This window comes from Hypomesus transpacificus, chromosome 14, assembly GCF_021917145.1.
Source record: "Hypomesus transpacificus isolate Combined female chromosome 14, fHypTra1, whole genome shotgun sequence".
NCBI classification, from domain to species: Eukaryota; Metazoa; Chordata; class Actinopteri; order Osmeriformes; family Osmeridae; genus Hypomesus; species Hypomesus transpacificus.
In genome coordinates this window covers 17,067,745-17,082,693 of record NC_061073.1, presented here as the reverse complement: position 1 = coordinate 17,082,693, position 14,949 = coordinate 17,067,745, and the positions used below count along the sequence as shown (strand labels likewise).

At 46.4% G+C, this 14,949-nt stretch overlaps 2 protein-coding genes across 3 annotated transcripts; both read left to right on the top strand.

Annotated features, from left to right (window-relative positions):
* Positions 1-607: 607 nt before the first annotated feature.
* Positions 608-4,669, top strand: syt12 (synaptotagmin XII). Its single transcript, XM_047033551.1, has 7 exons — positions 608-614; positions 713-888; positions 1,173-1,583; positions 2,797-3,012; positions 3,315-3,435; positions 3,849-3,982; positions 4,402-4,669. Exons 1-7 carry the CDS (start codon positions 608-610, stop codon positions 4,573-4,575), a joined length of 1,239 nt encoding a protein of 412 aa, XP_046889507.1. The 3' UTR covers positions 4,576-4,669.
* Positions 4,670-6,827: 2,158 nt separating this feature from the next.
* On the top strand, positions 6,828-14,858 carry cat (catalase). Of its 2 annotated transcripts, none has more exons than XM_047033400.1 (13): positions 6,828-7,005; positions 8,094-8,265; positions 8,857-8,967; positions 9,205-9,335; positions 9,450-9,554; positions 9,907-10,032; positions 10,201-10,392; positions 10,813-10,965; positions 11,257-11,395; positions 12,930-13,060; positions 13,232-13,339; positions 13,476-13,559; positions 13,898-14,858. In XM_047033400.1, the coding sequence occupies exons 1-13, from the start codon at positions 6,940-6,942 to the stop codon at positions 13,961-13,963; spliced, it is 1,584 nt and encodes a 527-aa protein (XP_046889356.1). In that variant the 5' UTR covers positions 6,828-6,939; the 3' UTR covers positions 13,964-14,858. The 2 variants fall into 2 exon arrangements, with proteins under 2 accessions (XP_046889356.1, XP_046889357.1); XM_047033401.1 differs by lacking the exon at positions 6,828-7,005 and adding an exon at positions 7,054-7,149.
* The last annotated feature ends 91 nt before the right edge of the window (positions 14,859-14,949 follow it).

Genomic DNA, 14,949 nt, shown 5'->3' with positions numbered 1-14,949 from the left:
ACACCAACATGTATTGTTCCCTGTGAGGTGTTTATGTACTGCGATGAGTCATGACTGCGATGACTACTTGATTACTAAGCATTAGACTCTATGCAGCCATATGAAATGCTAACGTTTATGCTAATGCCAACAAAGCTAAAAAAAAATTTTTTAAAGCTACTAACTCTTTTGAAAATCAAGAGTATTCATATGCAGTATATGTTTACCTGCAAATAAATTATACTACATGCCTATTCAAAGTGTTGTGATCCATCATAATATTGCCCTGCAGAATGATGACAGCTTTTACAGGATCCATCATAATATTGCCCTGCAGAATGATGATGACAGCTTCTTCCACAATTGATCCCCCTTTTTGCTATCCCTAGCTTCTTTAGCTTCATCTGTGCTGTCGAGACAATGCCATTTTTGTTTGTTACTTCATTTTTACCTGTACAACTGAATGTAACAATAAACTTGATAAAGGGATTGATTGATTGTTCCTGGAGTCCAGGATTGCTGAGTTCTTCTTCTGTTTGCAGGCTGGTAGCTGCATGATGTCCTCTGCACACAACAGGGATATATCTGACTACCATCTCAGTGGTCAGTAACCAGCACACTCCTCAGCATGTTTTGTTACCAATTCTATTCCATGTTGTGGTAAACAGTGGAATTTGATATGGCCTCATTCACAATGTCTGACCTGTGACCCCAGTGGTCCGGAACCCTCCAGGGTGGGAGGTGGGTGTGTACCTGGGTGGGTTCATGGTCCTGCTGGGCGTGGCCGGCTTCAACCTCTGGAGGCTGTGGAAGTCCGGCAAGTTCCCTGCACCCTCACCCTTTCCCAACTTTAACTACCGCCACCTGCAGGACAAATATGGCAACTCCTTCTCCGAAGTACGACAAAAGGTAAGATCAAGTGTTCCAAATGTATTTTCAGAACTTTAACAACAGTATTTTTAAACAATGCTTACAGGCCAAAGGTATCAACATTAAATTTATGTTTATATTTATTTTAATCACAGGATGTATTTCTGTGTGTTTTGTGTGCGCACTGTGTGTGCACTGTGTGTGCAATGTGTGGGTGTGTAATTGTGCGGGCGTGCATGTGTGTGTGTAAGTGTCCTTTGGCACCACTGAAGTAGCATTCTGTGCAGCAGATGCTACATTCCGTTTCTTTCTTTGCTCTGTAGAGAGTGGTGGCCAACAACCACAGACGGACCTCCACCACCATTCCCTCCAGCCGCAAGCCCAGCTTGGCGCTCGGGGACACCCCCGATGACCTGAGGGACCTGGGCCACCTGGAGATGATGAACCGGGAGCACATGCTGGATGCCACCGTACCGGTGCAGCTCAACCGCTCCATCTCCACAGACTCCCTCAGCTCCATCTCCTCTGTGGCCAACAACTTTGGGCACGACTTCACTGTGGGTCAGCTGGAGGTGACCCTGGAGTTTGAGGCCCGCCCGGGGCCAGGCCCAGGCCTGCTCCACATCGCCCTGCACCAGGGCAAGGACCTGCTGGAGCGCGAGGAGGGGGACTTCCCTGGTTGCTTCATCCGCGTCACCTTGGTGCCAGAGGAGATGAATGTGGGCATCACTAGGGTGAGTTTGGGTGGAGTTGTACAGCTGTGTAAGAGTGTGTGTCCTCTGATGGTGTCAGATTTTTTTTCTATTTTCTCTATTTTTAAAACGATTGTCGAAAAAGATTTTCGAAAAAACATTTATGAAAAACATTTTTTTAAACTGTTTTGAAAAACTGTTTTGAAAAACTGTTTTAAAAAACTGTTTTGAAAAGGGTTATTTTTCAAAACTTTTTAAGGGGAATATTAAAAAGAATATTAAGAAGGAGTCATACATTTCCTGGTGAATATACTGCGTATCTATAGTGTTTTTTGTATGAATATATTCGGATGTGAGGTCCAGTTACCATAGTGACACTATTGGCTTCTTTTTACCCAGGTATATGTCAGAGCCCATACACCTTCACTTTAACTTGTGTTAAATGTGAAAAAGTGTTGTCAGTATTGCCATCACTGATTATATATTAAAAAACAAACCACTCCCAAATGCCATCCCTTTTTTAGGTTCAGAGCAGACCGTAACTTCTAAAGGAATGTGTGGTAGTTCCTGCTGCAGCAACTGGGGAGCTATTCCCTGTTTACGTAGGAATGACATCAGCTCTATTCCCTGTGTACGTAGGAATGACATCAGCTCTATTCTTCAGCACAGTCCACAGGGGAGCAAGCCATCAAGCCTGCTACCCCTAGCTCTCGTTCTCTTCCTCTCTCCTTTCTCTCTCCCCTTTCTCTCTTATTGTCCTCTCCTTCTCTGTCACTCTTCACGGTCTCCTCCCTATCTTTCTTGGATCGTCTTCTTTCTTCTTCTGTTCCTCTCCTCCTCCCTTGCTCCCCCCCCCCCCCCCCCCCCCCCCGGTAATCTTAAACCTGTAATTTAAAACGACAGTCAGCCACATGTAGATAAGCAGGGGAGTTCCAGTCGCAGGCAGCAGAAGCAGTGATGCAGGTGAAGATGACGCGTTGGGTGACGCACGTGGTTTAGATGTGTATATTTATAGTGCTGTGGTGTCTCACAATCTGCAAGTGTGAGAATATGCAGCTTGTGTTTTCTCTGTGATTCTTATTGAAAGTTATTTCTCTGTTGGACAATGGTTGACTGTTTTGATGTCATTTATGTGTACTCTTTTACATTATCAGGGTTTTACAGGAACTGAACAGACATGGCCACACAGAGATTCCAGTATATAATCATACAATCTATGATCTAGCCAACCAGACCTTTTCTGATATAATGGCAGGTCCAGACAAACGCATTCACAGTCGTGTTCGACGAGCGCTTCTCCATCCCGCTGGAGCCGTCCGCCCTGGAGGACAACAGCCTGAGGTTCTCCGCCTTCGGGATCGATGCAGAGGAGAGGAACATCAGTGCTGGGGTGGCAGAGTTGAAGTTGTCTGACCTGGACCTGTCTGTCAGGCCCTTCAACGCCTGGCTCTACCTACAGGATATCAATAAGGTACCGCTAAAGAAGACACTAATCACTACTTTAGCCCATTCTGCTCTCAGTTACAGTGACAGGTTTGTCTGCTTCTCTAGATGGAGGGATGGATGGTTGGATGGTTGGATGGATGGATGTATGGATGGATGGATGGATGAATGTATGGATGGATGGATGGTTGGTTGGATGGATGGCTGGTTGGATGAATGGATGGTTGGATGGATGGTTGGATGGTTGGATGGTTGGATGGTTGGATGGTTGGATGGATGGATGGATGGTTGGATGGATGGTTGGACTAACAGGAGTGTCACTGTGCCCAGGCAGTGGATGCAGTGGGGGAGATCCTGCTGTCTCTCAGCTACCTGCCCACCGCAGAGCGCCTCACAGTGGTGGTGGCTAAAGCCAAGAACCTCGTGTGGACCAACGGGAAAACCACTGCAGGTGAGGGGAGGGGAGGGGAGGGGAGGGGAGGGGGGGGAGGGGAGGGGGGGGGGGAGGGGGGGGAGGGGAGGGGAGGGGAGGGGAGGGGGGGGAGGGGTAAAACTGTTCTTTAGTTGCCCCCCCCACCATATCCTTCCATCACCTACTTCTTTTTTCTGTCCAAATTCAGATTTGACTCGTCTCCTCTGCAAAAATCAATTAAGGACCTTAAGAAGGATGCCATATTTAAATAATGACCTAAATTCAGGGAAATATACAACAAAAGTATATTATTATATAATGATGTTATATGTTTTATACATGTTTTTAATACTGGGAGATTGTCCAGCTTCAGCAATGGAAACTACGTTATTGACAAGCAATTACAATTACTACAAAATGCTCAAAGTCATTCAAATGTCTCTCGTCAACAGATCCATTTGTGAAAGTGTATCTTCTGCAAGATGGCAGGAAGATCAGCAAAAAGAAGACATCCATGAAAAGGGACGATACAAACCCTATCTTCAATGAAGCGATGATCTTCTCTGTGCCCGCTGTGGTGTTACAGGTGATGCTGCGATTGTCCTGCTGAATGTCCTCACATGGGGATCATGATGCTAGGAGCGTCCTGGTGAATGTCCTCACGTGGGGATCATGATGCTAGGAGCGTCCTGGTGAATGTCCTCACGTGGGGATCATGATGCTAGGAGCGTCCTGGTGAATGTCCTCACGTGGGGATCATGATGTTAGGAGCGTCCTGGTGAATGTCCTCACATAGGGATCATCTTAGAACCCTGTAAGATTCGACAGCTGAGTAACTAGTTGGAACTCTGTGTCACTCTGAGGTTTCTGCAATTTGTATGAGTATAATCACTTTTATACCTATTAGACCACATCAATTCTTACCATTCCACAAGTCTCGAATGTAGTATAATTAAAATCCATTAAGTTCTGTGTCTGAGTTCTTCCGGTGTGCTGTGTCCCCAGGTCCTCTCCCTGAGGGTCACGGTGGCTGAGGTCACCGAGGACGGCCGGGGGGAGAACGTGGGTCACGTGATCATCGGCCCAGAGGCTAGCGGCATGGGCATCACCCACTGGAACCAAATGCTGGCGACCCTGAGGAAACCTGTGTCCATGTGGCATCCTCTGAGGAGGACCTAGGACTTCCCCCCACCCCTGCCCCCCCACCCCCCACCCCGCCCCCCATCCCGCACCCCGCCCCCACCCCTGCCCTATGTGGCATCCTCTGAGGAGGACATAGTGCCCCCCCCCTTTCCCTGTACAGCCCCTTCAGTCACCAGGGTTGGGCTTGATTCTATTTCAGGACAAGGAGAGTTCAAATTCCAGTAAAAGAATTGGAAACAATTATGTATTTTAAAATAAGTATGTTAGGGTTAACTGTTGAATACTCAACAGAAGTACATTTATTTTAAGATTGTAAACAAAATTGGAGGCAATTTTAGTTTTCTATGGCTAGTAAAATCCATACCGCTTTCCAAAGTGCCTCCAATTTTGTTTATGCAATTGTGATGCATCCACTTTCAGTGCATATTGGAATTTCAACTCAGTCCTTAAAAGCAGATTTTGAGTTGATTATTGAATGGATGGAGACAGAGTCCAGCCTTGGTGTTCACAGCTGTCTGCATGGTGCCTACTGTTGTTCTAGTTTACTGTCCTCCAGAGCAAGAGAATAAAAGGGGGAAATAGCTCCTTTTTCAGGAAAGGTTTCTTTTGAAACCCATTATCACTCATGCCCTGTTCAATGAAGGACTACAGCGCTGATGCTGAGGTAAGCTTGATCTGATTTGCTTGTGGTTATTTGTAAATAGTGAGTGACACACTATACCGTTTAGTTGTTTTATCTTGTGTTTTTTGTTTTTTTAAGAATAATAAATCCAGGTTCTTTAATCCAGGTTCAACCAATTTGTAGCAGTTGTTACAGGGTGGCCACATCTGACCTAAAACGTTGCAGTATCAATTATTTATATTTAACAATTGTGTTTCGGGGTGCTCTGTAAAAAGTGTACAAAGTATTTGCTTTCATTATTTATTGCATAAAAATAGTACAATCTTATTACTATCATGAATGAATAATACTGTCATTACATTGATGAATATTGACAATGTGACAATCAATATTCCTCACATTTACATTTTCATTTAACTTAAGGAGCCATTGGAAGCTTAACAATACTTTTGACAAATGTAGTGGAAAGGTTAATATTGTCAGATTTTTGCACCCAAGCAATTCCCACCAAAACCCCACATCAATACAATACACACACACGCTTACTGGTAGAATACACACACACCCACATCAACACAGTACTGGATGTTTGCCAGGAGCATTTCTCTGCTCTAATGTAGCCCTTAGGAACAGTTATGTAACCCTTATGTAGCCCTTATGAACACTTATAACAACATCTTGTTTGTAGGTGATCAACTCCACCCGCACTACTACTCATAACCTTTCTGGAACAGTATAACGCACTGTTCTCTGTGGCTGCATCTGTGAAGTCTGATGTCTAATTATTAATAACCCCCAGTGGGGTTTAAAACGTGTCCACACAATATTTTATGGGGGTTCTTTGCATCGTATACCCGTTTGGCAATACAGTTTTATTGTACTACAGAATGTGAACTAACATGTGAACTAACCTCGTTTGTATGACAGCATTTTAAAAACTGATCAGTGAAATATAAATGTTAATCATACATTTTCAGATATCTTTGCCCATCTACTTTCTCAGTAACCATTCTTCAAATTGTGTGTTGCTGCTGAGCTTGTGGTTGGCCTGCCTTCCCAGCACCTCATAATTTCACAGCTAACTCGGCTGTCGAGCGTTACATTTCCTACTGTGCCAAATGCATAATTGAAGCAATATTTTTATTTTCTGTACGCATTTGATCAACAGTTATACATTTGACCATGCATGTTTGAAATAATTTTGAACTTGATGTGGATGTGTCTCCAGCATAGTGTGTATTGTGTGAACACTGTTTGAAATAAAAGTAATGCAACATAAACCTAGCCAGTAGACTTATTTATTTTATTTAAAATATAATTACTTTACACATACATTTGAAATGTGTTACAAATAATACATTGAACCATCAACACATGTTGTTTCTTTGTATGAATGGAATATTTAGTTATTAGAAGTGACCAATAACTGAATATTAACTCATTGTTTGTCATATCTTAATGAATATTTCATATTCAATAACCATATTTACTTAAAATACAGTACAACATAAAACATCAATGACTATTATCGTATTCATAAGCTCAAAACACTTTTGGGGATATAATCAATTTTCGCAGATGTATCTCTAATGTTGTAGGAGTGCCTTCTTTCAGTCCGAAAGTAGGTCATTTGGTGTGAGCCAATAGAACACGGGGCAGACCCGGAGCAAAGTTCATCGTCATTTCTAAGCAGTAAGCATTGAAACGGACGATTACCAAACTACAAACGCTTACATTTTTGTTTTCACGTCTTGCAACCTAGCTAGCTGCTCGTCAAGATGGCTGAGAATAGAGAGAAAGCTAAAGATCAGATGAAGCTATGGAAAGAGAGTCGAAACACTCAGGTTTGCATTTTATTTTTGATTTTGTTAGCTAGATAATAAGTTCTGTAGAAACGAGAGCCCAGCCAGTTCGTGCCAGCAACGCGTTGTTATCTGAAATGGGCAGGAGGTCGTTTGAGGACATTACACTCCGGCTAGCTTGCTAATGTAAATATCATATTTAAGTTACTTAGTTAAAAAGCTGACTAGTGTAACCAAAGCTATTCCAAGTAGCACTATAGTGTACAAGTATGCTGTTAATACACGATGCAAAAATAAGTAGAGCTGGCTTGCTAGCTATCTAGCTAAATTGTTTACTATTCTGTTAGAGCCGCAGAACCTGCGGAGCAACAACAACAGGAAGCTTCCGACATTAGCAAGAAATGTCTTTGTTAAATTGAAGGCTAGCCATTTTACAATGTATTCATTTATCAAACGCTTATCCAAAGCGGCAAATAACGGATAAAGTGCAGCAGAACAGTTCGAGGATCAAAGTGAATTGCTAATTTGAATGTATCTTACTTTTGAAACCTAGCTTAATGTCCGTTTCCTAGTTGGTTAACTGGTTAGCTAGGTAGCCCTTGTAATGACTTCGACCCATCATAATTGCATTTTCATTCTCTGATACTTTTCGTGGGTGATACTGCAATAGCTAAATTACAGCTTGCGTTATTACATGGTCTAATGTTTGTCCCTGGGCAAGCGTCAAAAAGGTTATCTGTTTGCAACTGAGAACTTCTGTTCATAGACATGTATCAAGTTGAAGCCATCCTGCATGAATCATGAACTTTAGCCCCAATGCCAACTCATGGTTATCTAACCATAACATTCTTGGAAAATAAACTAATTTGTAAACATTATGCAATGTTGACTCAGGCCATCAAGAGCAGTTCGTGAACTTGCCTGAAAGCTAGACTGCTCCTTTTTAACCATGGGCTATTCTTCTACGACAAAACAGTGTGTAATTGTCAGTTGAGCATTTAAAGGTTATTTGGCTAGCCAACCAACTAGTTTGAATTTGTATCTGTAGTGGTCATGTAGCAAACATGGTTTGTTTGGAATGCATCTGAATTAAGAAGATAACAAAACTATGTATATTTTGAAACGATCAGAGACCAGACGTACTGACCACAGGAGCTGGGGTTCCCATTGGAGACAAGCTGAATGAATTGACGGCCGGTCCCAGGGGCCCTCTGCTGGTGCAGGATGTGGTCTTCACCGATGAGATGGCCCACTTCGACCGTGAACGCATTCCTGAGAGGGTGGTGCATGCCAAAGGGGCAGGTGGGTGGAAAAGCACCAGCCAACCTGAGACCAAAGCACCAGCCAATCAGAGACCAAAGCACCAGCCAATCAGAGACCAAAGCACCAGCCAATCAGAGACCAAAGCACCAGCCAATCAGCAAATAAAACATTGTATGAAGCCCAGAGGCTGACCCATGTATGATGGTAGAAAGCCCAGTTTGTTGAGGGTAGGTCCAGAGCAGAGAACCACATGTAGACCTGTGCTAGGCCCCCTCAGCGGGTGATTGGTCCACACTCAACGTTACTACGGTTACTCAATGTTGACCTCTAACCTGTACCACCACAGACAGCACACTGCTCTAAGCCGGGGGAAAGATTAGGCTGGAGTTTGATCACTTGATCTGTGGTGAAATCCTCATGGTGAGCCGGGGTTTAGGAACCAGTAGGAACCTTTTTAAACAGTAAATACAACTGCTCTGTTGTGCAGAGTATTCTTTGGTCATTTATTTTATTTGTTTTACATTGGAGAGTTATTCATAATACATTATCGTTTGTTTCTGTCTGAACACTGAGAAGTACTTCCGGTGTAGCAGGCTGCTGCAGAGGCTGACTGTAACATCTCATACACAGGAGCCTTCGGGTTCCTGGAAGTGACCCATGACATCACCCACTTCTGCAAAGCCAAGGTGTTTGAGCATGTCGGCAAGACAACACCTATTGCAATCCGCTTTTCCACTGTTGGTAAGACACACCACAATCTCCATGATGTTCAAGAAGACACCCACTACTTAGGAAACACATTTGTTGGGTTGAATCCATACTATCCATCCATCAATTTAATACTAGTGTGATATTGTTTCCAGCGTTACTTGCAATCAGTGAGTCCTTCACAAAGAGTTTCCTGGAAGGCACATTCAGTATGCAGTCATGTGGAGCTGTGTTGCTAGTTTTCTCATGTGCTCGGTGGTGTTGTTTCAGCCGGGGAGTCTGGCTCGTCCGACACGGTGCGTGATCCCCGTGGCTTTGCTGTCAAGTTCTACACCGAAGAAGGCAACTGGGATCTGACAGGAAACAACACTCCCATCTTCTTCATCAGGGATGCCTTACTGGTAAGTGGCAGTGGGCTGAGTGAAGGTGTAGAGTCGACTGTCTGCTGATTGAGAATGAAACCCTAACCCTAAACCCTAACCCTAATGAACGCCTCTCCCTGCTCTTCCTTGTAGTTTCCATCCTTCATCCACTCTCAGAAGCGTAACCCCCAGACCCACCTGAAGGATCCGGACATGGTGTGGGACTTCTGGAGCCTGCGGCCTGAGTGCCTCCACCAGGTAGGGTTAGGGTGAGGGCCTCAGCCCCGGGGCTCCTCTGAGTGCCTCCACCAGGTAGGGTTAGGGTGAGGGCCTCAGCCCCGGGGCTCCTCTGAGTGCCTCCACCAGGTAGGGTTAGGGTGAGGGCCTCAGCCCCGGGGCTCCTCAGGGAACATGTTGCTATTAGAACACAACTTAAAGGTTTTGTGTCGTGGGTGAGTCAGTGTTTTTGGAAAAACCTGAGAACAAATTAAAATGACTTGAACTCTGTCATGCCACAAACAGCTATTTCACAAATAAATTGTGTTGCTAGAAAAGCACTATTTGAACAGAATGGTTGACCAGAAGATGGCGTCCCCATGTCTCTATGAAGGTGTCCTTCCTGTTCAGTGACCGGGGGCTTCCGGACGGCTACCGCCACATGAACGGCTACGGCTCCCACACCTTCAAGATGGTGAATGCTGAAGGCCATCCTGTCTACTGCAAATTCCACTTCAAAGTAAGGCTTCTACGTAAACTCCATGTATCCTATCAAACAGTTCAAAAGATCTTTTGTCTCCCTAATTTAGGATGAATTTTAATATCCATGTAATGGAATAATGGCAATTTTGGGGGGTAATATCAATATTTAGTATTCAGCCCTTGGTAAAACACCTCCTTGTCCTAGACTGACCAGGGCATCAAGAACCTTAAAGGGGAGGATGCAGACCACCTGGCAGCCACTGACCCAGACTACGCCATCCGAGATCTGTACAACGCCATCGCTACCGGCAACTTCCCGTCCTGGAGCTTCTTCATCCAGGTCATGACCTTTGAGCAGGCGGAGCAGTACCAGTTCAACCCTTTTGATCTGACGAAGGTAACGCCTTCCTGCCTCAACATCCACTGATTACATTTAATAAAATTCAATTACACCAGGACTCCTAAACTTCTTTAATCTGAAAACAATTAAATAAGCTTAAAGCTGCCTTCATTGAATACCTTAACATTAGCATGTCAAAGGTGCTGGAGCGTGATCTGTTGTTAGCAAAGATATGTTGATTCTGTCCATTTGTTGAAGGCAAAATCTTTGGATGTTCAAACAACAGATAATATTAGCTTGCAGTTTTCCTCTTTGTTCAGACTGTAGAAAGAAACCTTGTCTTTTATGTGAGCCCCTGTGGTGACTCTCTGCGGTGACTCCCTGCGGTGACTCCCTGCGGTGACTCCCTGCGGTGACTCCCTGCGGTGACTCCCTGCGGTGACTCCCTGCGGTGACTCCCTGTCTCCTTATCCCTAGGTGTGGTCCCACAAGGACTACCCCTTGATCCCTGTGGGCCGCATCGTCCTCAACAGGAACCCAGTCAACTACTTTGCAGAGGTGGAGCAGCTGGCCTTTGACCCTAGCAACATGCCCCCAGGTGTTGAGGCCAGCCCAGATAAGATGCTGCAGGTAATTCTATGAAAACAGGCAAAAGGTGTCTTTTGATCTAAATGTAAGTGTGTATGTGCACGTATGCAGAAGAGAGCATGTTTATGCCATGTGTCTCAAGGTATTAAATCATATGTATTATCTGTCTGGAAAGAGGTACAGCCTGTGTTACCCATTTTAACACAGGCCTCTAATAGTTGTCAGTTTAATTGGTGGCTCTATATTTAAGATGTGTGTGTGTGTGTGTATGTGTGTGTGTGTGTGTGTGTGTGTGTGTGTGTGCGCGCGCGCCTACTGCTCATGCCTCTGCAGGGTCGTCTGTTCTCCTACCCGGACACACACAGACACCGGCTGGGCACCAACTACCTGCAGCTGCCCGTGAACTGCCCCTTCAGGACCCGCGTGGCCAACTACCAGAGAGACGGCCCCATGTGCATGTTTGACAACCAGGGTGAGTCACTGGCCCCCCCACATGCTGCTCTGGTGAGTCACTGGCCCCCCCACATGCTGCTCTGGTGAGTCACTGGCCCCCCCACATGCTGCTCTGGTGAGTCACTGGCCCCCCCACATGCTGCTCTGGTGAGTCACTGGCCCCCCCACATGCTGCTCTGGTGAGTCACTGGCCCCCCCACATGCTGCTCTGGTGAGTCACTGGCCCCCCCACATGCTGCTCTGGTGAGTCACTGGCCCCCCCACATGCTGCTCTGGTGAGTCACTGGCCCCCCCACATGCTGCTCTGGTGAGTCACTGGCCCCCCCACATGCTGCTCTGGTGAGTCACTGGCCCCCCCACATGCTGCTCTGGTGAGTCACTGGCCCCCCCACATGCTGCTCTGGTGAGTCACTGGCCCCCCCACATGCTGCTCTGGTGAGTCACTGGCCCCCCCACATGCTGCTCTGGTGAGTCACTGGCCCCCCCACATGCTGCTCTGGTGAGTCACTGGCCCCCCCACATGCTGCTCTGGTGAGTCACTGGCCCCCCCACATGCTGCTCTGGTGAGTCACTGGCCCCCCCACATGCTGCTCTGGTGAGTCACTGGCCCCCCCACATCTGCTCTGGTGAGTCACTGGCCCCCCCACGTCTGCTCTGGTGAGTCACTGGCCCCCCCACGTCTGCTCTGGTGAGTCACTGGCCCCCCCACATGCTGCTCTGGTGAGTCACTGCCCCCCCCACATCTGCTCTGGTGAGTCACTGGCCCCCCCACATCTGCTCTGGTGAGTCACTGGCCCGCCCCACATGCTGCTCTGGTGAGTCACTGGCCCCCCCACATGCTGCTCTGGTGAGTCACTGGCCCCCCCACATCTGCTCTGGTGAGTCACTGGCCCCCCCACATCTGCTCTGGTGAGTCACTGGCCCCCCCCACATGCTGCTCTGGTGAGTCACTGGCCCCCCCACATCTGCTCTGGTGAGTCACTGGCCCCCCCACATCTGCTCTGGTGAGTCACTGGCCCCCCCACATGCTGCTCTGGTGAGTCACTGGCCCCCCCACATGCTGCTCTGGTGAGTCACTGGCCCCCCCACATGCTGCTCTGGTGAGTCACTGGCCCCCCCACATGCTGCTCTGGTGAGTCACTGGCCCGCCCCACATGCTGCTCTGGTGAGTCACTGGCCCCCCCACATGCTGCTCTGGTGAGTCACTGGCCCCCCCACATGCTGCTCTGGTGAGTCACTGGCCCCCCCACATGCTGCTCTGGTGAGTCACTGGCCCCCCCACATCTGCTCTGGTGAGTCACTGGCCCCCCCACATGCTGCTCTGGTGAGTCACTGGCCCCCCCACATGCTACATGGAAGACATGGCCCGCTTATCACTGGACTTTCAGATGGTGTGTTGACATGCCACAACTGGTTAATGTTTAGGTGAGGGCTAGTGGATAGTTAGTTGAATTTCTATACGAACACTATGTATACACAGGGAGGAGTCTGGTGTGTGGGGGACATGTAGATAACATGCATTCTCTATTTTTCTTCTATTTGTGACCTTTTAGGTGGTGCTCCTAACTACTACCCCAACAGCTTCAGTGCTCCAGAGACACAGCCCCGCTTTGTGGAGTCCAAGTTTCAGGTGTCGCCTGACGTTGGCCGCTACAACAGCGCAGATGACGATAATGTGACTCAGGTATTCCTTTTCTTTAGGAATGCTGAACTCTTTATCAGAATTGTGCTGTCAGATTTAAACTACAGATTGTTCCTTGGCCCAGAAATGCTGTTAGAATTGTGCAATTTGGGTCCTAGTTAATCTACTGAAGTACTGACTTTATGCACTATGCGCAATGTGTGTGTGTTGTAGGTGCGTGCGTTCTTCACCGAGGTTCTGAAGGAGGATGAGCGGCAGAGGCTGTGTGAGAACATGGCCGGACACATCAAAGGAGCCCAGCTCTTCATCCAGAAACGCTGGGTGTGGCTCTTGACCTGTTCAGATATACAGATACATCTCTGCTAGCGTTGTCAACTTGACCACAGATGCCACAGCTAGTAGTGTCTGTCAGCCGTCATGCTGGCTTCTCACTGGTGTCCTGTCTGTCCTCTCTCAGATCCAGAGCCTGATGGCTGTCCATTCTGACTATGGCAACCGTGTCAAGGCCCTGTTAGACAAGTACAACACAGAGGCCAAAAAGGTATGTGTCAAAAGCAGAATAGAGTACAGTAGTGCTTTATTGATGCCCAAGAGGGAGTTCCACAGTCACGGCCTCATTGATGGACACAATGCGAATTAGACAAAACAAACAGTATGTGTTGATTAAAGGGCTTGTGTGGTGGCCACTTTCTCTGCCTCTCCTCTCTCTGCCTCTTCTCTCTTTGCCTCTCCTCTCTCTGCCTCCTCTCTTTCCCCTCTCCACTCTCTGCCTCTTCTCTCTTTGCCTCTCCTCTCTCTGCCTCCTCTCTTTCCCCTCTCTCCTCTCTCTGCCTCTCCTCTGTCTGCCTCCTCTCTCTGCCTCTCCTGTTCCCCCTTCAGGACTCTGGTGTGCGTGTCTACACCCGGGGAGGAGCCTCTGCCATGGCCGCTTCCTCCAAGATGTAATACCTACGTCAACCACCAGGGGTCGCACATGCATCCATCCCAGAGAACTGACCACCTGCTATCGTGATCAAGCAGATCTGGCCACTAACCGTCCATGAATGCTTGCTAATGACAGTGGACAGAGTCATCTTTTCACATCAATTTTCAAAGTTCATACAGACAAGATGTCCTTAATGCAGCATAATGGTAGACAGCAAGGAAGCTGTTTTATTATCATGCACATTTCACAACCACCCAATTTCAGACAACTGTCCACTGTCTCAAAATATAAATCAGATCAATAGATAGTTTTTTTTTTCCATGACATTCATTGTCCTGGCTCCAGTTCATGAATGTTGTTGATGTAATTGATGGGTGCAAACCTGCACCTCTGCTATGTTTGTCAAACTATGAGCAAATGCTACCAGTTCCAAACCAGTGATCATTAACATGTTCCTGATGGATGGCACAATGCTAAGAGACACAAAGCATCTCAGTTGTTCTGTGATAGGAACTACCTGCCTCTGCTACAAAACATATGTAATTATTCTCAACGCCAAAGTAACGCAACAGTGCCTAATTTAACTACAGCCATAAACCTTCACTGGAGCATTTCAGAAGAAGTTTGTATGGATACCCATTCACCAGAATGACAGACTGAAATATAGTAGTTTGGTAAACTTTCACAAATAGCAGTGTTTAGATTTAATGAAAAACACCACTACGTCAGTATGTCTCTCTCCTTTTTTCCCTCCCCTAGTCATAGTTAGTCACTAATGGGCTTGTTTGTTCAATCTGTACCTGTGATTTTGAGAAGTAATCTGTTATATTAACATGAAATTATGAACTTCTTCATAATTGGATATATCAAATGATTGTATTGCTTGTTTTTTTGTGTGATAAAGGCCTAACTGCAGTATGCACAAAGCTGTGTTTTTTATGTGAAAGATATCAGCCATCACTCGATACATAACATATAAGATTAAAAGATTAATTGGAGGCAAAAC

Bases quoted from the DNA above. Each gene is read 5' to 3' on its own strand.
- syt12 (XM_047033551.1), top strand. The intron at 3,436-3,848 runs GTGAGGGGAGGG...TCTCGTCAACAG, and splicing joins CAACGGGAAAACCACTGCAG to ATCCATTTGTGAAAGTGTAT. The intron at 3,983-4,401 runs GTGATGCTGCGA...CTGTGTCCCCAG, and splicing joins TGCCCGCTGTGGTGTTACAG to GTCCTCTCCCTGAGGGTCAC.
- cat (XM_047033400.1), top strand. From the start codon at position 6,940: ATGGCTGAGAATAGAGAGAAAGCTAAAGATCAGATGAAGCTATGGAAA. The intron at 8,968-9,204 runs GTAAGACACACC...GTGTTGTTTCAG, and splicing joins AATCCGCTTTTCCACTGTTG to CCGGGGAGTCTGGCTCGTCC. The intron at 13,061-13,231 runs GTATTCCTTTTC...TGTGTGTTGTAG, and splicing joins ATGACGATAATGTGACTCAG to GTGCGTGCGTTCTTCACCGA.